Source organism: Tauraco erythrolophus, chromosome 2, assembly GCF_009769465.1.
Source record: "Tauraco erythrolophus isolate bTauEry1 chromosome 2, bTauEry1.pri, whole genome shotgun sequence".
Taxonomy (NCBI): domain Eukaryota; kingdom Metazoa; phylum Chordata; class Aves; order Musophagiformes; family Musophagidae; genus Tauraco; species Tauraco erythrolophus.
In genome coordinates this window covers 72,955,285-72,973,897 of record NC_141466.1, presented here as the reverse complement: position 1 = coordinate 72,973,897, position 18,613 = coordinate 72,955,285, and the positions used below count along the sequence as shown (strand labels likewise).

Below are 18,613 nucleotides of genomic sequence, written 5' to 3'. Positions count from 1 at the left end.
CGCATCACAGGAAGACGTGGTCTGGGGAGGATTTAGCATCTGGACCTGCAATCCAGGGATGGCAGACATGGAGGAGACCTCCTCTGAAACCCCACTCAGCTGACGGCACTACCCACACTGCCCACAGAGTCATTCCGAACACTTGTCCAGCCAAGCTCATAGGAGGCAGCGGTTTGGCAGATGATGATCCCACCACCCAGGAACTTCCCTGGTGACCAGCCCACGCTTGCATCTGTTTCTGAACCAGATTTCTCACAGGGTCGCGGGTGCTCCTCCTCCTCTCATGCACTGCAAAGATCCATGCACGACCTTTGCTGAAAGAAAAGCAGCCTCAGAAGCTGAATGCGCATGCTGAAGACACCCTGGCCGTGATGTTGCCTCTAGCTAGGGCAGATGTTGGAGGGAGCGACCTGTCAGCGTGGCAATAACGAGCAGGTGGATAAACCACGTGCTGTGTCTGCCGGCAGTGTGATGGCAGCGGCAGCAACGTGGGCACCGTCCACCCAGAGCCATCCGCGCTCAGAACCCCGTCCTGGGGCTCCCGACGGAGATGGCCAACTGACCCCTGCAGAACCGCCAACCAGAAAGTGCTTTGTGGTGCAGAGAGCACCGTTGGTCTCCCCCTTACCTCGGTCCTTCCCATTCTTACCTCGGTCCTTCCCATTCTGCATTTTGTCCGGTTCTTCTTCATCTTCTTCCTCTGCTTCAAAAACAAAACAAAACAAAACAAAAAAAAAAAAAGAAAAAAGGGCACATGAGACAAGTAGGTGAGAGAGCATAGACTTGGGGGACTTTTTGGCAGCACAGAACTGTCTTATCAGGCAGGAGGGGAAGGAGGACGGGGGTTCAGGCTCCCGAGGAGAACATGGATGGAAGCATCACCACCCTTTCCATGGCACAGTGCCTGTTCGCTGCTGGGGGCAAAACAGTCCCCGCTCCACCCCCATCGGATGATTAGAGACTGGACGCTGGAAGCAGCGTCTACATTGTCCCAAAGAATGGACAACTAGTGGGCTACTGCCTGGCCCAGGTGCACGCTTGCGCATGCTTGTGCACGCTCATTTTAGCACCGTGAGAAATGATACACACCGTGGGAAGGAAGTCACGACTTTTAGGCTGAGGTCAAATTAAGGAAGAAAAACAAACATGGTTCATGGTGAGGCGGACACTTGGGAGGGTCGCTGCTGGCGCTGCCCATGCACGGTGTTGGGTGACACCAATGCTCGCACTGGGGCAAAGCCCCGGCACCAGTACCAGGCTGTGGCCCCAGAAACGGGCACTTGTTTGACGTCCAAGCTGGTGGTTCATGATATTTAACTGGTTAAGTTGAAAAGAATTTATGGCCAGGCTCATATTTGTGCAGCAGAGAGTGGGAGCAGAAGGTCACATTCTTCTGCAGATGGTGGCAACATCTCAATGAGACCTGTGTAAACAGGTGATGGCTGTTAGGAGCAGCGATATCACCTCTGCCTGCTCCCCGTGCTGCACAGCGGGGGAGAAAATCCCGCAATAAAAGGCACAATCCGAAAAATCAAAGGATTTTGAATCGATCTGATCAAAGGGGATCATATAAACATTTGCTCTCTGTTCAACAGTGAGACCAAGGAGACACCTGGGAGCCATGCAGCCCCTGCCGGCTCAGGGGTCCTTCACACGAGTGCAGAAGAGACCACGGACAAAACCAAACGAGTTTTTAATAACGAGAGATGTGACCTGAAGCTCAGCAGCTGATTTGGGTCCGGAGCTTGTCTCCTGTTCAGCAGCGCCACGGGGCAGGGGCTGAGGAGCTCTGGCAGCCCCACGCCTGGTCCCGGGCCACCAACCCTGGGTGCCTTTTTGAGCTCAGTTGGATTAAAAACGGCATCGGGGTTCCCTCGGCAACACTGGGAGTGTTACGGCCATCGGCACAGCAGACAGCAGCGGGGGGACAGCTCAGGCGTCTCTGGAAGCCCATCCAGGATGGGGTGACGCTGAGTGGCCTTTCCTTCCCGAAGGGATCTGCTTCCCGAGCTGGCACTGAGGCAGGCAGAGGTGGATGGAGGCGTGGGCGGTGCACGCACCGCTGCCACACAAAACCCGCAAAACACAATGGGCACAGCCAGCTTGGGCGAGCCCGTGGCTGAGGAGGTGCCTGTGCTCCCACCTCACCCCCAGCACAATGGGCGTCAAGTCCCACTGGCTCCCATCAGCTGAGGATCACTCACGCTCTTCCCCATTTAACCAAACCGACTGGTTTCAGATACTTTCCCAGGAGTCTTCTCTCCTGTCTGCACACCCTCCAGCAGGAGACTGTAATTAATTGGGTTTTCACTCCCTTGTGAGCCATAGCTGCTTTGCGTGGTCCCCCCGAAAGGGCTGTTGATGGCGCAGAGCCGGGCTGCTTGCACTTGCTGGGCTCCCGGGGATTTCAGAGGAGGGCAGGAGAGCTGCGGGTCCAGCCGACCTTCAGCTCTGCCACCAGCCCCCTGGAGCAGACCCTGTGCTCCGCTGCACTGCCCCAAACCCGCTCTTCTATTAAAAGCGAAAAGATAAATCGCTGCAGATGTGTTCCAGGCAGAGGGTTCGTTCCCACATTTCAGGCGAGAAGGAAGAGAGCTGTGTGTCTCGAGCACGGTGAATTAGTGGAGAAATACACGGCCCTTTGCTGCGACGGCACTGGCGATGCCGCTGTCGTATGTGAAAGACTTTATTAACTCACAGCTGCCTTTGCAGCCAAGACACGGGGTTTACAATGGGTGAATTTACTGCTTCAGCAGTAAAATATCAACCCGGTTTATAACTGCGACTTCTCCATTAAGGGCAGTGGGAACAGAAAGCCCAACTGGTTTTAATACGGAGCTCGGAAAGTTTATTGGGGGATTACGTGATGCAACTGCCAGATACAGAAAGGGGCTGGGGGAGGCATGGAACAGAAACTGTGAGGCTCAGTTGGAATGCAGAATGCTTCACTGCTTTCCTAGAAGAGAAGGCAGCCTGCAAGTGAGCGGCTGGCGTGCTGACGGGTCACATTGACCATTGCTGGTGGGGCCTGAGTGCTGCGGGATGCATCCTGGCGCTACCGCAGGAGCCTGACTCTCAGTGACAAAACCCCTAGGAAGCCTGTCCAGGGGGTGTCTGGAGTTCTCAGTGCTGTTAGCTGTAAAAATTTGTTTTCATTTTATCACTGGGAAGATGAATGCATAATCTCACGTTACCCCTCAAATAGCTTTTATAAAAAATGAATCTCAAGACCAATCTCCAACCTGTGGCTCTGAGCTCTCCTGTCCTGCTGCACGTACGTGCCACCGAATCAACCCTTACCTGAGTGGAGTTCCTTCACCAGCGACGACACGGTGTTGGTGATGGAATCGGCTGCTACCAGCAGGTCGTTGCGGAGGTTCCTCCTTGTACCTGCAAGCAGAGCAGACAGTCAAACAGCGGGAATGGCATGTGCCGTGCCGTGTTGCCCACCGTGCCATGATGCTCGGCTGTGCATCCCTCACTGGTCCCCACCAGCATCCCCCCATCGAGCCAGAGCTCGGCCGCTGCGGTGTACGGCATGGCTCGGCACGGCATATGGCAGGGCTCGGAGCTGCGTACGGCAGGGCTCGGTGCAGCCACAGACAGCCATTTGTTCTGCAACAGCCCAGTTCCGCTCGGCCGCTCGACAGCCTGTTTGGCTGATCAGCCGTCCCACCGCGCTGCTCCGCGGCACGAACAATGCTGGTGGGGCAGGTGCTGCGCTCCACAGAAGCGGAGTCGCCAGGTGCTGCCCTGGCACAGCCCATCCACACTCTTTCCTTCTGCGGAGTCATTATCGCTGCTGGCTTCTGGGCTGCTATCGCTGAGGTTTGAGCGGAATAAAAGACAACCGAATTCTCACCCTCTTGCATCGCTGGAGGACACAATTGTACTCCTCGGCGCGCCGCACAGCTGGGGCAATAGCACCGACCTGCCCAGTGCCAGGCTGGATGCTCGCCTTGTGCCATTCTCTGCCCCGGGGACCCATCAGCAGCTCGAACATCTGCCACAGCTCCGCAAGGATGACCAGGAGCAGCTAGGGGCCATGGTCTACAAAGGAACGTCCGACTGGCTGCTGTCCGTGGAAGAAATGAGCGAGGATGGCAGGAGCTGCCGCATGTTGGGGATGATGATCATGGCTGACACTGGGATGACAACGATCTCATTTGCCGTCTATTCTGGGTCCCCTCTGGCAGAGCCACCCCTATTCTCGTGGCGGAGCATCCTGCCGACCGCAGCCCAATTCTGTAGCACTCACAGATATGACTCCCTGTCCTCGCTGAGGCCCCTTTCCTCCGGCACCTCCCTGCGCTGTGCTGCTCCGGTTTTATTTGGAGGCTTTGACAGTGTGGGGTCATGTTTTCTGCCGTGGCAGGTGGTCTGTAGCGGCGGTTTCTCAGGTTGCAGAGCCGATGGCCCTGAGCTGAAGCTTTGCTGGGAGCAGGTCCCCATAACGGTTCCCTGGTCTCACCTCGGCTGTCCTGGTGCTTTAACTGCTCCCAGAAAACGGCTCGAGGCGGTCTGTTATCCCACACGGGCACCAGATGTTCGCACCAGCGCAGCCGCTTTGATGCTGAGGGTCTGACAGTGCTCTCAGATCTCCAGGGCTGGGATCTGTCCTGCCATCGGCTCCAGCCACGGCACGCAGACGACACGCGTGGAATCACCGTGTTTGATGTGATGCTTCGCAGCTGTACCCAACGTCAGTGACAACAGCTGTACGTTACACGTGGGCTCACGTTTGCAGCCGGGTGCCTCCTTCCCTGCAGACGCGCTGCTTTAACCTCCCAAACGCTGCGCAGGCTCTTCCTCTGCCCTCGGCCATGCTGCCGGCACAACGCCTGCTCCCACACTTTGCCTACGAATCTGAGCACTGTTTTGAGCGCTGCTGGGGCACGCTGCTGAGCTGCCGTGCTCTCCACCAGCATTCCTCTACTCCAAGTTTGGTTGCCAGCTGACCGGCATCCCTCCTGAGGCAGCAGCGAGGCACCGGGTATTACGGGACGTGCATGGGCAGTGTGCAATTCTTGGGAGAAAATGCAGATTATGGCCAACAATGCTGAGACCTGTGACTTAGGGGACTCCTCTGCACCTCTTACATGATGGAGGCTACTTTATCCAGGTCTTTAGAGGTCCTGAGTCCTGTCACTGCATGGGGATGGGGAAGCACGGCCACCCCCTGCCCGGCGTTACCAGAATAGGTTGCCCAGAGAAGCTGTGGCTGCCCCATCCCTGGAAGTGTTCAAGGCCAGGTTGGATGAGGCCTTGAGCAACCTGGTGTAGTGGGGGGTGTCCCTGCCCATGGCAGGGAGTTTGGAACTGGATGATCCTGAAGATCCCTCCCAACCCAAACCGTTCTATGGTTCTATGACTCTACTTTTGGGAATAAGAGGTTGTAAAACACCAGCCTGTCTCCCCTGGGAAACGAATGAACAATGTTAATGAGCCCGTCTGGACATTTATGTGCAGAAGCCACTTGAAGCCCCCCTGGCTGGTGCCATTCAGTTATTTTATTATGTGAAAACATAGAAATTTTATCCGGTTTCCTGTGTTCTCCGCTTGCCTTGAATTTGCCTGATTTTGCAGGATTAATATGAAATAGCACTAATTGCGCAGATTGCCCTTCCGGAAGGATCATTCCAGGAAACTTATTATGGAGTCTGTTGACCATTTTTTTCTTGCAGGAGTTTTTCTAGTAGCTGAATAAGTCACCACTGTGGTGATCACGAGAGGAACTTCCACCTTTCTGCTGGCAGCGGCCGATCGTCTTTGCATCTGAGAAATCCTAAGGGACTGTCTTCTTCTCTTTCAAGACGATAAACAGCAGCATCAGTTTTCTCATTAGGTGGTGGCCTCTGTACCTGAATATTTCAATCAGAACACCATCAGGGCATGTTATTCGAATACTGCAGTACTGTGTTTTCCCTCTGGCCGGGTGGAAGATCAAGAGATCACCTACAGAGGAAACTTATCTCATCTGAAGACTCCATGATCAAGATCACTGAGATTCAATTTGTCAAAGGTTTCCTTCTCCAGACCTTCCCACACTGACGGGGGAGCTCACAGAAGACTTGTGCCCTGGGAGGGAAGACAAGACGTTGGCATTCCTTCCCGCCCCTTGGTCCCAGCAGCAAGAGGTGGACCAGCACTGAGATCTTCACTCCCTCCTTCTCCTCTCTCCCACTGTGACATTTATAAGAATCTAGTGGATATGCAAAAGTCCGCGAAAATAATTTAAATGTTTCTATTAAAAAAAAACAACCATAAAATAAGCGTACTGCAGGCATTGCCTATGGATTTTTACTTCCTGGGGAGCTGTCCCTACTGCTGGCATCACGCTGTTGTGCTGTGGCTGCTGCATGAGCCCTTAGCTCAGCCCTGAATGGTTTTATGCAACACCCAGTTCGTTGCAACATATATTTGAGATGCTGTCAGGTGTTAAAAACCTGGAAAAACCAACAAGGTTTCACTTCGGGCAATATCGACAGGTCCTGACGAAGACGATTCCCTTATGAACCAGTCATCCAGGTGAAGGCATGAATGAGCCCTTGATTCATTACGTCAGCTTCTGCTGGAGCCAGGAGTTTGAGGAAGGCAGCTCTGGTGATTGTAAACTGTGCAGGGAGATGTTTGCTTTGTCATGGCTTTTGCCTGTATCCCCGAAGGAAAAAGCAGATGGATAGAGACCGAGTTTGGGTGCCAAAGCAATACTGCGAAATGAAAAAAAAATCCAGTAGGGCAGTTAACGTACTACTGTAATCATGTGCTCGTTGCTCCTAGCAGCAGAACAGAGATCGTTTCATCTCTTTGTGTTTTCCTAATTAGAAAAGGAAAAGGGAAAATGATGAAGCAGATAGAGCAGATTTTCCCGGTGCCTGGTAGGACTCATCCCGCTGCTTGTTCCACTTCACGCAGCCGGAAAAAGAAAACCGCTCTGCAGCGGGGGGAGGAGAGGCAGCTGCCAAAGGCATCAGTGGAGAGCTCTCGGCTGCACCATCAAACTTGTCGTGGAGATGAAGAGGAGGCGACCGGACCACCCACAGCACCAGATGGAGAGTTGCGCCTCTGGTATTTGGCGTTCTGCCTCCCTGGAAGTGCCTGCTCCTGCTCGCCTCTCTGGGAGTGTCTGGAGAGATGAGGAGCTCGTTCCTGCTGAGGGGACAGGAAAACGGCGTCTCCTTCTCACGGATGAGCTGTGGCTACTCGGGGTTTTCAGACGGATGTCCTCCGTCACCTGACCTGTTCACCAGCTGAAGTTCTGGAGAAGCAGTAAGAGCAATTCCCTCTGCTGAGCACGGCGGGCTGAGGGCTCACAGTCCTGGCTGAGCGCTCCAGGTGTTAAATACTGACTGAAAGTATTCACTGATACTTCCTGCTCCTCTGCTACTGTCCTGTAGCCTCTTTCCTCACCTTCTCCTGGCAGCAGGTTATTTAGGAAAGGCAGATGGTTCTGGAAGGATCTTTCCAATGGTCAGGTGATAAATGCAAATTGTTATCTGTTTGGTTTTGAGATATAGCACCAGTTCTGAGAAGTTTGTTTTCATGTTTTCTTTGTTTTGAAAAGGAGACTGTCCATCTGACAAAGGTATTTGACACTAATACTCACGATCTTCCCTACCTGGGATGAGAAAACACCACCTCCACTTTTACGACTCCTCGTGATCCAATTGTCATCTTCTACAGAACCAAACGACTCAGCCTCTGCAGCAAGTTGGGAGCTCGTGTTCACTGCCAAGGCCCAACACACAAGAGGGGCTGCTGCACCAGGGCACTGTGGGCTCTGATGTCCAATACCCAGTGGGATTTTCCATGGAGCACCAAGAGGTCCATGTGAAGAGTTGCTGCCCATTGGTTGTCTCTGCCTGCAGACAGCGGCAGCCCTTGCTGGTGCATTCGGGAGAGGTGGATCTGCTGTCCTTTTTTCCTTTGCTGTCAGTAAGATGACTAAAAAATAGGAGTGTCCATCTCCAGAAACGTAGATCATGTTCAGGAGCAACCTCTGAGCCTGCCAGAAGAACCCGTGAGACCAGGTCCTGCTGCTGCTTTTCACAGAGTTCTACATCTTGGGATGCTTCTGGAGGACTAAAGATAAGGAGTTCTGTACCAAAACAGGCAAAACAGAAGAAAAGAGCAAATAAAACCCGAATGACACCACTCCTGAGAAACACAGCCCCCATTCCTGCTGGGAATGGTCTCCTTCACCGTGAGCACAGCTGTAGTAGGTAGGACTGAAGAATAACTAATCTCCCCTTGCTCTGCAGTGAGATGGTCCCTGAAGGTAAAAAAAATATTTGCCAAGTTTCTTGACACCAGAGTGACAGCCACATCTTTGCTTTGCCCCCTCCGGCATCGCTGGATGGCCGAGTCTCTGCAGTGTCTGAGGAAGAGGCAGTGGTCTGCGTTGAGCTGAGCAAGCTTCCACTTCCATCTGGTTGCCTTCAAATTCTGGAGCCCTTCTTGAGCCGACAATGGCTTTGACATGGAAAAGTGCAACTTTTTTAAAGGCTTGACTGTAAAACTTTTTTTCTTTTTAAGAAGAAAAGCAACAGCAGCTAAGCATAAATTCACATGACCTACAGAAGTCGAGGAATAAAAATATGTGTGTCAACTGCTGCCCTGGTTTTCTACAAAGCGCGATAAGCTGTATTATTCACAAATGGACAGTTCACCCATTTGGTCCAATCATACCGGTTTTACCAAAAAACTGGAAGACAAAGTGGACAGAAAGGGATACAGCTGAAACCACCTGATAATCCAGCACTTCTATGTCTGCTTCTGGAGCAGTTGGCAGCAATGAGTTGGGGCCAGGATGTGGTATTTTTTTCAAATGCAGAGAGGATAACATGTAGAAAAGGTGCAAAAGAAGGAGCTCTGACTGTTGGAGCAAGAAAAAGTTCATTGTCTTGTGTGTCTTTCTGTTTCTTTGTTATGATTCTTCTCTTCTCTTCTCTTCTCTTCTCTTCTCTTCTCTTCTCTTCTCTTCTCTTCTCTTCTCTTCTCTTCTCTTCTCTTCTCTTCTCTTCTCTTCTCTTCTCTTCTCTTCTCTTCTCTTCTCTTCTCTTCTCTTCTCTTCTCTCTTCTCTTCTCTTCTCTTCTCTTCTCTTCTCTTCTCTTCTCTTCTCTTCTCTTCTCTTCATTTCTCCAGTTCAGTACTTTTTTCTTCTTCTCCCCCCAGGGCTGCTGCACGTCTCCAGCAGAGCGAACAGCCATTCCGCAGATGTGCACGCCAGCCAACCGCTCCGTTAGGAACAGCCTCCACTGAGCTGTTATGCAATTTTGCTGTTATGCAAAATTTCAGCTTCCTTTTTGCCATATAGCCAGCGGAGATGTGAGGAGTTGTCAGCTACACACAGTGGATAACAGGGCTGCTTCTTTTCCTACTTTTGGCCATTAAACTGCTTTTTCCTCTTGCAAATCATAGCACAGTTCAACCACCAGATTTGTCAATGATGTGACCAGTTTTTAATGTCTAACTGTTACATTACTTGTGGGCGTAACTTTCTGGGAGGGAAGATCCCTTCCCCACAGAAATAATTTCATTAAGTTGTAAAGATTAAAAATGTGCCCCCAGTCTCTTTGGTCTAGAGCACAGGAAAGGCATTTGTAATTATTGTCTTGACATTGGTGAGTTACGCTCCTGTTGTACATAGAATCACGGAATCACAGGATGGTTTGGGTGGAAAGGAACCATAAAAGGTCATCTCATCCAAACCCCCTGCCATGAGCAGGGACATCTTCAAGCACATCAGGTCGCTCAGAGCCCCGTCTGATCTGATCTTGGATAGTTCCAGGGATGGGGCATCTACCACCTCTCTGGGCAACCTGGGCCAGTGTCTCACCACCCTTGGCGTAAACCATTTCTTCCTTTACCTAGTCTGAATCTCCCCTCTGTTACCTGCCGCTGGCAGGATTGCCACCAGCTGTGGTTCTGCACCGTGTGATACTTACCGTGCGTGAAAGCCTCCTGAACGTCTCCCCCGACACCTGCCAGCGAGTCCTGCGGGACATGTGTTGGGGTGGAGCCGGCGGAGGTGGATCTGACGGGCATGGGCATGGGGCGGCTGGCTCCGTGGGTGGGCGAGGAGTGTGCCGAGCCTGCTGCCTGCGCCTGCACGGGAGACACAAGACACAGGTTCCAAATTTTTAACGTTTTTTTTTGGGTCGATGTCTAAAAATAATTCTGTAAAAAAAAATTAAAAAATGCATAAGGAAAGACGCTCCACCAAAACACTCTCAATTTGAGTAATACGTGACGCATGATGGGTGGGTGCTGTGGGAGGACCCTGCGGCAGCAGCATGCGTCGGGCTGCAGCACCGAGGTTGGCGGTACTCACTATGCTGCCTCCAGCGCAGGATCTGACCTGCGGCCTCCGTACCAGGTGCTTATCGCGGCACCGTCAAACGTTGATTGGAAAAACCCTGGGAAGGTACAGAGCAACCTCAGCCGGGCGCTCCAGACGGACCTGTCAACTGCTTTGCATCAGCTCATCCTTCCCGCAGGCTGCAGTGTGTCATGGGTTAGGCCGCTCTGGCAACCAAACCCTACGCAGTCGCTCACTCCCCCACCCTCAGGGATGAGGGAGAGAATCAAAGAAGAAAAAGAAAAGAGACCGGTGGGTTGAGATAAGAAAAATTTACTACTACTGCTACCAATATATGTATGTACAAATATGTACAAGGATAAACATATACAAACGAGTGATGTACGGTGTAATTGCTCACCACCCCTTGACCGAGGCCCGTCTCTTCCCAAAGCTGCAATCCTGAAATAGATAAATCCCGATACCGCAATCCCAGATGAATGGGAGGCCCAAAACAGAGAGCGAGAGAGAGAGAAAGCACACCGAGAGTCCGAAAGTGAGAGTCCCGGAAGGGCAAAAGCCCTTCTTTCCGGCTGACCCTCACTCTTATACTGGGCATGACGCTGCATGATATGGAATACTAATTGGCCAGTTTGGCCCTCAGTCTTAAGTTCAAGTACAAATCGTAAGGAGAGTTGTGGACCCCTTGTCCTGGCCATGCTCCCCCCTTATCCTGTTGTGCTCCTGCACACTGGCAAGAACACGGCAGCTGAAAAGTCCTTGAGACCTCAGTGCCAACTACAAACATCAGTGCACTATCAGCATTCTTCTCAGAGCGAGCCTCTGAGTAAAACCAAAACATGGAGCTCTTCTAGCTGCTAAAAAGAAGAGCTAACTCTGTCCCAGGACAGAGTGAGACCCCAGAGCTCCGTGGTGCTGCCGGGGCTCTGCTGAAGGTCCATCCCTTTTCTAATTTATTTTTATATATGTCATATATTTTTAATATATTCTATATATTTTTATTTATTACTAAAATAGTGATTTTTTTAGAAGTTTTTTTTTTTATTTTACATTTTCTTCCATCTCTGTCGTGCCACTCCAAGACCCTCATGAGCAGCTTTGCATCGCGGGTGCTGGTGCCTTCCCAGGGAAAACTTTTGGAGCTCCCCTGCAGCCCTCCATGGACGGCAAGAGATGGTCCCACGGGTCCCTCAGGTACTACCTACACGTTCAAACTCTGCTGAATTCCACAGCAAATCACGAACAAATAGAGAATAATTTTTCCTCTGTGGTTTGAAGTATTGGAGAAAACTGTTGGAATATTCACTGAGGCAAAACCCTCTCTGGCTTCAAAGAAGATGTCGCCCCAGTGAACCCTCCGGAGTGCAGGCACCGGAGCGATGAGCGGGGGAAGGAGGGGGGCTGATGAACGTGTGAGGAGGAGATAATTACGGGAGGCTGCTGACATGCATTTATTGGCTCCGTGTCTTCAAAAAAACCATCTTCAGTCCTCGGTGCATGGTGCCAGCAGGGGAGTGAGCCAGCAGGCACCCATCAAGCCGTGCACCTCACTCAATGTTTAAGGACATCTCGGGTCCTCACCTCCCTCCTCCTCTGGCCGTTGGTGGCAGAGGGTCTCCCAGCCCGGAGCCGCTCCCTCACGTCCACCCATCCCCACTGTCTGGGCGGCAAAGACATCGCCCATTCCCGGACCGTCAGCCAGCACTTGCGAGCGCTTTGAATGTGCCCAGAACTACTTTATGGGTAATAATCTGGTTATTTTCCGCAGCCACTTGTGGCTTTCGACACCCTCTGAGCCCTCTTGCTCAACTCCAAAGCTGTTGGCCATCCGCGTTGCCCAGCTGTGCCGGCGCAGGTTTACGACCTGCGACGGTATTTATATTTAGGCACAGTCCCCGCGCTGCCAGCGATGAAAGGAAATCTGCTTGTAAATAACGACACCCGAAGGGCATTTGAACGGCACAACCTCTCAGAGCAAACATCTGGTGCGTTTGTGAAGTTTGCTTTGTCGTCTTTTTTTAAGCCTCTTCATCGTCCTTTGACGTGTGGCAGTTACCGGGGCAACCCGGCCGGCACGGTGGTGATGCCGCACGGTGACTCTATCAGCGCCCCGTTCAACGGTGATGCCACCAGCACCCGGCGAGCTGCTGCAGCATCCGTCACGTTTCGCCCGTGCTCACGTCGGATCCAGCCCTGCTGCGAGGTCCTGCTTCCCACTGGAGTGCCATGGGACGGGATGCTGCTCCGGACCGCGGGGCGACGGCTGCGGCCCCGGCTAATCCTCGTCTCCTTGCCAGCCCAAAGCTGATGTTCTTATTAACGTGACAACCTGGTCATGTGTAAAATTGTCATTTTGAAACTGTATGAATAATAAGGGGATGAAGAGAAGTGAGTAAAACGTTGGGGTGACAGCGGCGCCTGCAGGGCAGAGGGCTGCTGGAGGGGAACGACGTCTTTCGAAGGTAAAATCATTAGAAAACGCATGTGCAGCACCAGCAGCTTCACTTCCCCCTGCCAAAACCTCAAACAAAACCTTGAAGAAAAAGACCCAAAAATGCACAGAAACAGGCAGGAGTGTCTGAATTTGCATAAATCTGGGGCAAAAGACACCTGTCCACTCCTCAGCGCCAAGCAGGGTCATTCCTGGGACCAGGGAGGGACCTCAAGCCCCAGGAATGCCTGCACTGCTGGGCTGGCTGTGGAAGCAGCTCCCAGACACCCTCCATGCACACGGAGACTCCAGCCCTGGGTGTGGAGAAAACCTTTTAATCACTGTCATTCATCTTTGGGACACACTGTCTACGTTTACTTTCTTAGAACAAGTGCCCGAGCACTTGAAATTAGTTGGTTTTTTTTTAATGGTTGTGCACGCAGATGGGCTGTGCCAATTTGCATACTGCAGCCACCAGAGCAGAGGGACTGGAACATCCCTCATCCGCATGATGATGCAGTTCCTGGAAACCATAGCGATTCCGAGAATGGCTCGTGAGGCCGCATGCAGACAACGCATCTCGACCGGGAGCAGGTACAGGGCAGAGCCGCGCATCCCTGCTACCCCCGACCCTCGGTGCGCTCGCACAGCCACGCTTGGCCGCCCTAGGCGATGCACCCCACGGCACTGTGGAGCTGAAGGAGGATCTGAAAGTTTTCAGTTCAGTGGAGACATGAAAATCACCTTCACGAGAAACACGCCTGGGCTGTCCCAGCTCACCTGCTGGAGATGCGGCTGCGGCGCGGGACTGCGGGGCTGTGGATCCCTGGCTGCTGGTGCTCCCAGAGCTGCACCAGGACCCCATAGGCTCCAGTACCTGCACTGGGACCCCATGGTCTCCGGTACCTGCACTGAGACCTCATGGTCTCCAGTAGCTGCATCAGAACCCCACTGGCCCCAGTAGCTGCACCAGGACCTCATGGTCTCCAGTAGGTGCACCAGAACTCCACTGGCCCCAGTAGCTGCACCAGGACACCATAGGCTCCAGTACCTGCACTGGGACCCCATGGTCTCCGGTACCTGCACTGAGACCTCATGGTCTCCAGTAGCTGCATCAGAACCCCACTGGCCCCAGTAGCTGCACCAGGACCTCATGGTCTCCAGTAGGTGCACCAGAACTCCACTGGCCCCAGTAGCTGCACCAGGACCTCATGGTCTCCAGTAGCTGCACCAGGACCTCATGGCTTCCAAAAGCTGCACCAGGACCCCACTGGCCCCAGTAGCTGCACTGGGACCCCATGGTCTCCAGAAGCTGCACCAGGACCCTGCTGGCCCCAGTACCTGCATTGGTGGGTTGGCCCCAGCCAGCGACTAAGCACCCACCAGCCACTTGTGCTCCCCACCAGTGGGATGGAGAAGAGAAGTGGAAAAACCAACGCAAGAAAAAACTCATGGTTGGAGCTTGGATGGACTCTGTAGCCGAGGACAGACACGTCTCTCACTCCTGACCTAGAAGAGGAATGAAAAAGCAACTCTTGGCCACCACCGACACTAAACCTTCTTGTGTGGCATCTACTACAAGACAGGTGGGAAATGCCGTGGTTTGAGCTATGCCTGTGCATGCGCTGCATGGGCAACCTTGCAGAGGCTGCTGCAGCCCTCCAAGTTTGTGTCTCCAGGAGGAAATCATAGAATCACAGAACGGTTTGGGTTGGAAGGGATCTCAAAGATTGTCTAGTCCCAACCCCCCTGCCATGGGCAGGGACACCTTCCACTACACCAGGTTGCTCAAAGCCTCATCCAACCTGGCCTTGAACACTTCCAGGGATGGGGCAGCCACAGTTTCTCTGGGCAACCTGTGCCAGTGCCTCACCACCCTCATGGAGAACAATTTCTGCCTTAGATCTCATCAAAATCTTCCCTCTTTCAGTTCAAAGCCATTGCCCCTTGTCCTGTCACTACACGCCCTTGTCCAAAGCCCCTCTCCAGCTTTCTTGTAGCCCCTTTAGGTACCGGAAGGCTGCTGGAAGGTCTCCCTGGAGCCTTCTCTTCCCTGAACAGATCCAACTTTCTCAGCCTGTCTCCATAGCAGAGGTGCTCCAGCCCTCACATCATCTTTGTGGGGGGTTCACTGCTGCGCACGGTTCGAGTGAGACTTTCTGAACACGCTCTGCAGGTAACGCTGAAGCAAAAAAATACTGTTGTCCCAGTGGGTAGATGTACTCCCGGGAGGAGCATATGCATAAACAAACATCTGCAGGAGAGCGAAGGGTTGCATGTGGTTCTCGAGCATCTGGTAATATCTCTTTTTGTCTAATTTCAGACAAAACAAAACAAAACAATAAAATAAAGTAAAATAAAATATCTATTTTACATATTGATCTCTCTCTTCTTGTACTTTGTACAGCGCATGGAGTCTTTAAACGCTGATGTGTTTTCTCTCTACACGGACTGATGAGTCCTGTGGAAACATGATGCCTGTGGGAAAACGGCGTAGGACCTCCAATTGTGATGCACATACATCGAGAAAGCAGAACTCAGACCGCTTGAGCTGGCATTTCCCAACTGTTAACACCCATGGCCCGTGGCTCTTGGGCACCACGTTGCCCGTGGGACCCAATGGCATCTGTGGCCAGAGGAACTCAAGAGGCTGACCCAAAGGAGGCTGCTCAAGGACACGGATAAAAGCTATGGACATCGATGGCCACAACCAGCCTCGCCCAGTTGGGCTCACCCTGCACCAACCCCGCCCTGTCCTGGAAAGCACTTCCTCTACCAAGAAAGCATGACTGACACCTGGGGCGGATGCAGAGGGAGCGGCACAGAGCCCCTGCAGGCAACGGCAGCCACCGCCGCATGACCCACGGCTGCTACAGTGTGGTGCCAGGGCTTGGCCTGGGGCAAAGGAAGGCGTGGGAGGACGCAGCAGGTGTAAGCGTGTGCCTGCAGACGTGGGAAGTGAACCAGGACAGCCCGGCAGCAGCACATGACCGTTGACGGGTACACTCGGGGACGGCTCCTGAGGCTGAACGAGAAGGTGTTGCTGGGGGGTGTGTGTCAATAAATCATTCTCACAACCTTCCTTCTCCAACGGCTGAAAGCAAAGGAATGATGTAAAGTCCAATAAATGCTGGAGTTAAGGTTACCCTGCTGTTTTTGAAGGTGCTGATGGGGCTGTGCTGGGGCTGTGGCTTCAGTGTCTCTGTTCCCCAGCACAGGTAAGTGCTTCCACAGCTTTGCCTGGTGAAGAGAGATCGGTGTAGCTGGGAGCCATGCATGGCTCTGCTCCTCCATGGCCACCACCGCAGACCTCACGGGATGGGAAACTCCGGGACGCCTTTTGTAAACAGAGCAGAGGCAGATCTGAATGGGTTTGTAAACTCCTCTCTTGTCTCTGTTGGACTTGCAGCCTTAGAAAATCCTGGGAATTATTGGCTCGTTGCATGTTCTTCCTGGAAACGGCACCAGGAAGGACACAGAAGATGGATTTCAATTTAGAAAAAACAACGAAGGAAACCTCTGACCCAGCTCCTGAAATGTTTGGGAGCTGACTTTGATTTATCGGCCCCGGCTTATCAAGTCCTGTACACAAGAGTTCTGAGGTTTAACTTAAAAACCCCTCAGTGTTTCCTGAAGAAAAGAGGCAGAGCTCTGGTTTGAGCATCAAAACCAGTTGAAGGGAGGCACAGGAAGCAGCGACCACAATAGCTTCCAGCAGGTATACAATATACTGTTCACCATCACCTCCCTCCTCCCAGCAGCTCAGCTGGAGGTCCCCCAGCTCTTTGGTGACCTGCTGCCAAATTTTCCATTTTCCATGACGGTGAAGAGTTTTAAAGGAGAACAGAACGAAAGAAGTATTGAAAAATTCTGTTCGGGAGTGTCCAGTCTGACCTCCTCTACTGAGAAAGATCAACTTCAAAGCATTGCTCAGGACCTTCTTCAGCTGATCTTTGAGAATCCTCCAAAAGGGAGATCTCACCACCCCTCTGGGCAGCCTGCTCCAGAGTTTAACCACTCTCATGGGAATTTCTTCCCCACACTCAGCCCGAACGCCCTGGTCAATGTGAGACCATCTCCTCTTGCTTTCTCCATGCACCTCCAAGAAGGCTCTGGCTTCACTTTTAAGTCGATTGCTCATTAAGACACAAAAGATTACAGCTGGATTTCCCTTTTGCTCATCTTCTCCAGGCTGAACACAACCAGCTCATATATCACTCTGACCAGAGCATTTTGTAGGGCATGGACATTATGAGAAAATTCTCCATGGGAAGGCTGTCAGAGAGGTAAGGGTCCTCCATCCTTAGAGGTTTCCAAAGCTTGCCTACATGAAGCCAGAACTAACTCCATGTAGTGCCAGCAGCAGTCCTGCTTCAAGTGGAAAGTCAAGCTAAAGATCATAGAATTACAGAACAGTTTGCGTTGGAAGGGACCTCAAAGATCATGCAGTTCCGATCCCCCTGCCATGGGCAGGGACACCTTCCACTACAGCAGGCTGCTCAAAGCCTCAATCCCCAGAAGTCCCTACATCTCTACGATGTACAGATGTTTCCTGAGCAACTAAGAAATCTTGCTTTGCAAGAAATACACATTGATTTTAATGTGTTTTATTATGCAGCATATTCCTATGAATAGATTAAAATAAAAGAGATCTTATATACATAGGAAAACACAGAGCTAACAGCTTTTAGGTAAGTGATTCAGACAAGTAAACATCTCATCACGCCCCAGATAACTAACTCTAGAAAACACGGCAGAAGCAGAGCGACGACAGGAGTATGAGCACATGGCCCACAACTCTCATTTCTCGCTCTGTGTCCTTCCTGTGGGAGATAACGCAAGTCTGGGGATGTCAGAGGGCATCCAAGGAGAAGCAGGGTCTCCCTTAGGAAGTCAAATGGCAGCGGGTTTTCCATCTGCGTATCACGCACGTTCAACATCTAATTCACATTTACCATCCTCTCCTTTGTCTTCGCTCGAGAAGGATGAGATGGCTCTTGAGCCCGGCTGCCTCACGTTGAGTACCGCGGGGCTCAGGCTGAAGAGCTTTTATAATTTTCACTGTAAGTAATCGGAGCTCTCCTCCCTGCTGCAGGGGCTTTCTTGGAAACAAAGGGCCCTCTCTTCTGGCCCAGGTGTTCTCCGCGTGTCGAGGGCTGGGGGCACACCGAACCGAGCCCCCCGAGCTGACGTTGCCCGTGGCCTTCTTGGCAGCTCTCCTCTTGCTCAGCCCCTCAGGCCCTCTCCATCCTGTTTTCAAACAACATTGACACCACCTCGCTTGAACGGGCAGAGTAACCTCTGCTGATGTTACCGCAAGTGCTGTCACAACAAAACATCATCTAGCAGGGAAGAAAAAAATACGCTTTCTGTGTATTTCACAAAAAAACCCTGCCAAGTGGGAAATCAAGTTATCCCTCCCATGGATGTCTAGGTCATCTGTCTAGCCTGCGTCACCTGTGTTTAAATTTCATGCATATACACAACCCAAAGGCTGCGGTGCCATTGCATTCCTCTGCTCGTTTTGGGGCTGAGCCAACTCAGTAAATAGCTCCGAGGAGCCTGAAAAATGATGAGCTGAGACACTCCTCGTGCTGAGGTTAATCCTGTTGAGAGACGCCCTGAAATATTGGGGAGTCCTGAAGAGTGCAAATGTTTTACTGAGCAGAACATGACGGCGTGCTGCGATCCTCAGCCGGTGACCACTCAAGCAAACCAACAAACCGCGACGGTTTTAATGACGAGGAATAAATGACAGAAACGCAGCGGATGTTGGACAGTGGGTTTTGCTGAAAACAGACCCCGCCAAATAATACTTGATTTCCTTTCTTGAGAAGATTATGAGTTTTATTGACAAGGA

The 18,613-nt window shown here is 52.1% G+C and overlaps 1 protein-coding gene across 1 annotated transcript in view; it reads right to left on the bottom strand.

Annotated features, from left to right (window-relative positions):
• Positions 1 to 252: 252 nt before the first annotated feature.
• Positions 253 to 18,613, bottom strand: part of DTNB (dystrobrevin beta) — a 198,504-nt gene continuing 180,143 nt past the window's right edge. The window contains exons 16-19 of the mRNA XM_086625810.1: positions 9,949 to 10,108; positions 3,301 to 3,390; positions 629 to 703; positions 253 to 314 (exon numbers count right to left, since the gene is read on the bottom strand). Coding sequence (XP_086481936.1) covers positions 253 to 314; positions 629 to 703; positions 3,301 to 3,390; positions 9,949 to 10,108 — 387 coding nt within the window. The remainder of the gene's footprint in view (positions 315 to 628; positions 704 to 3,300; positions 3,391 to 9,948; positions 10,109 to 18,613) is intronic.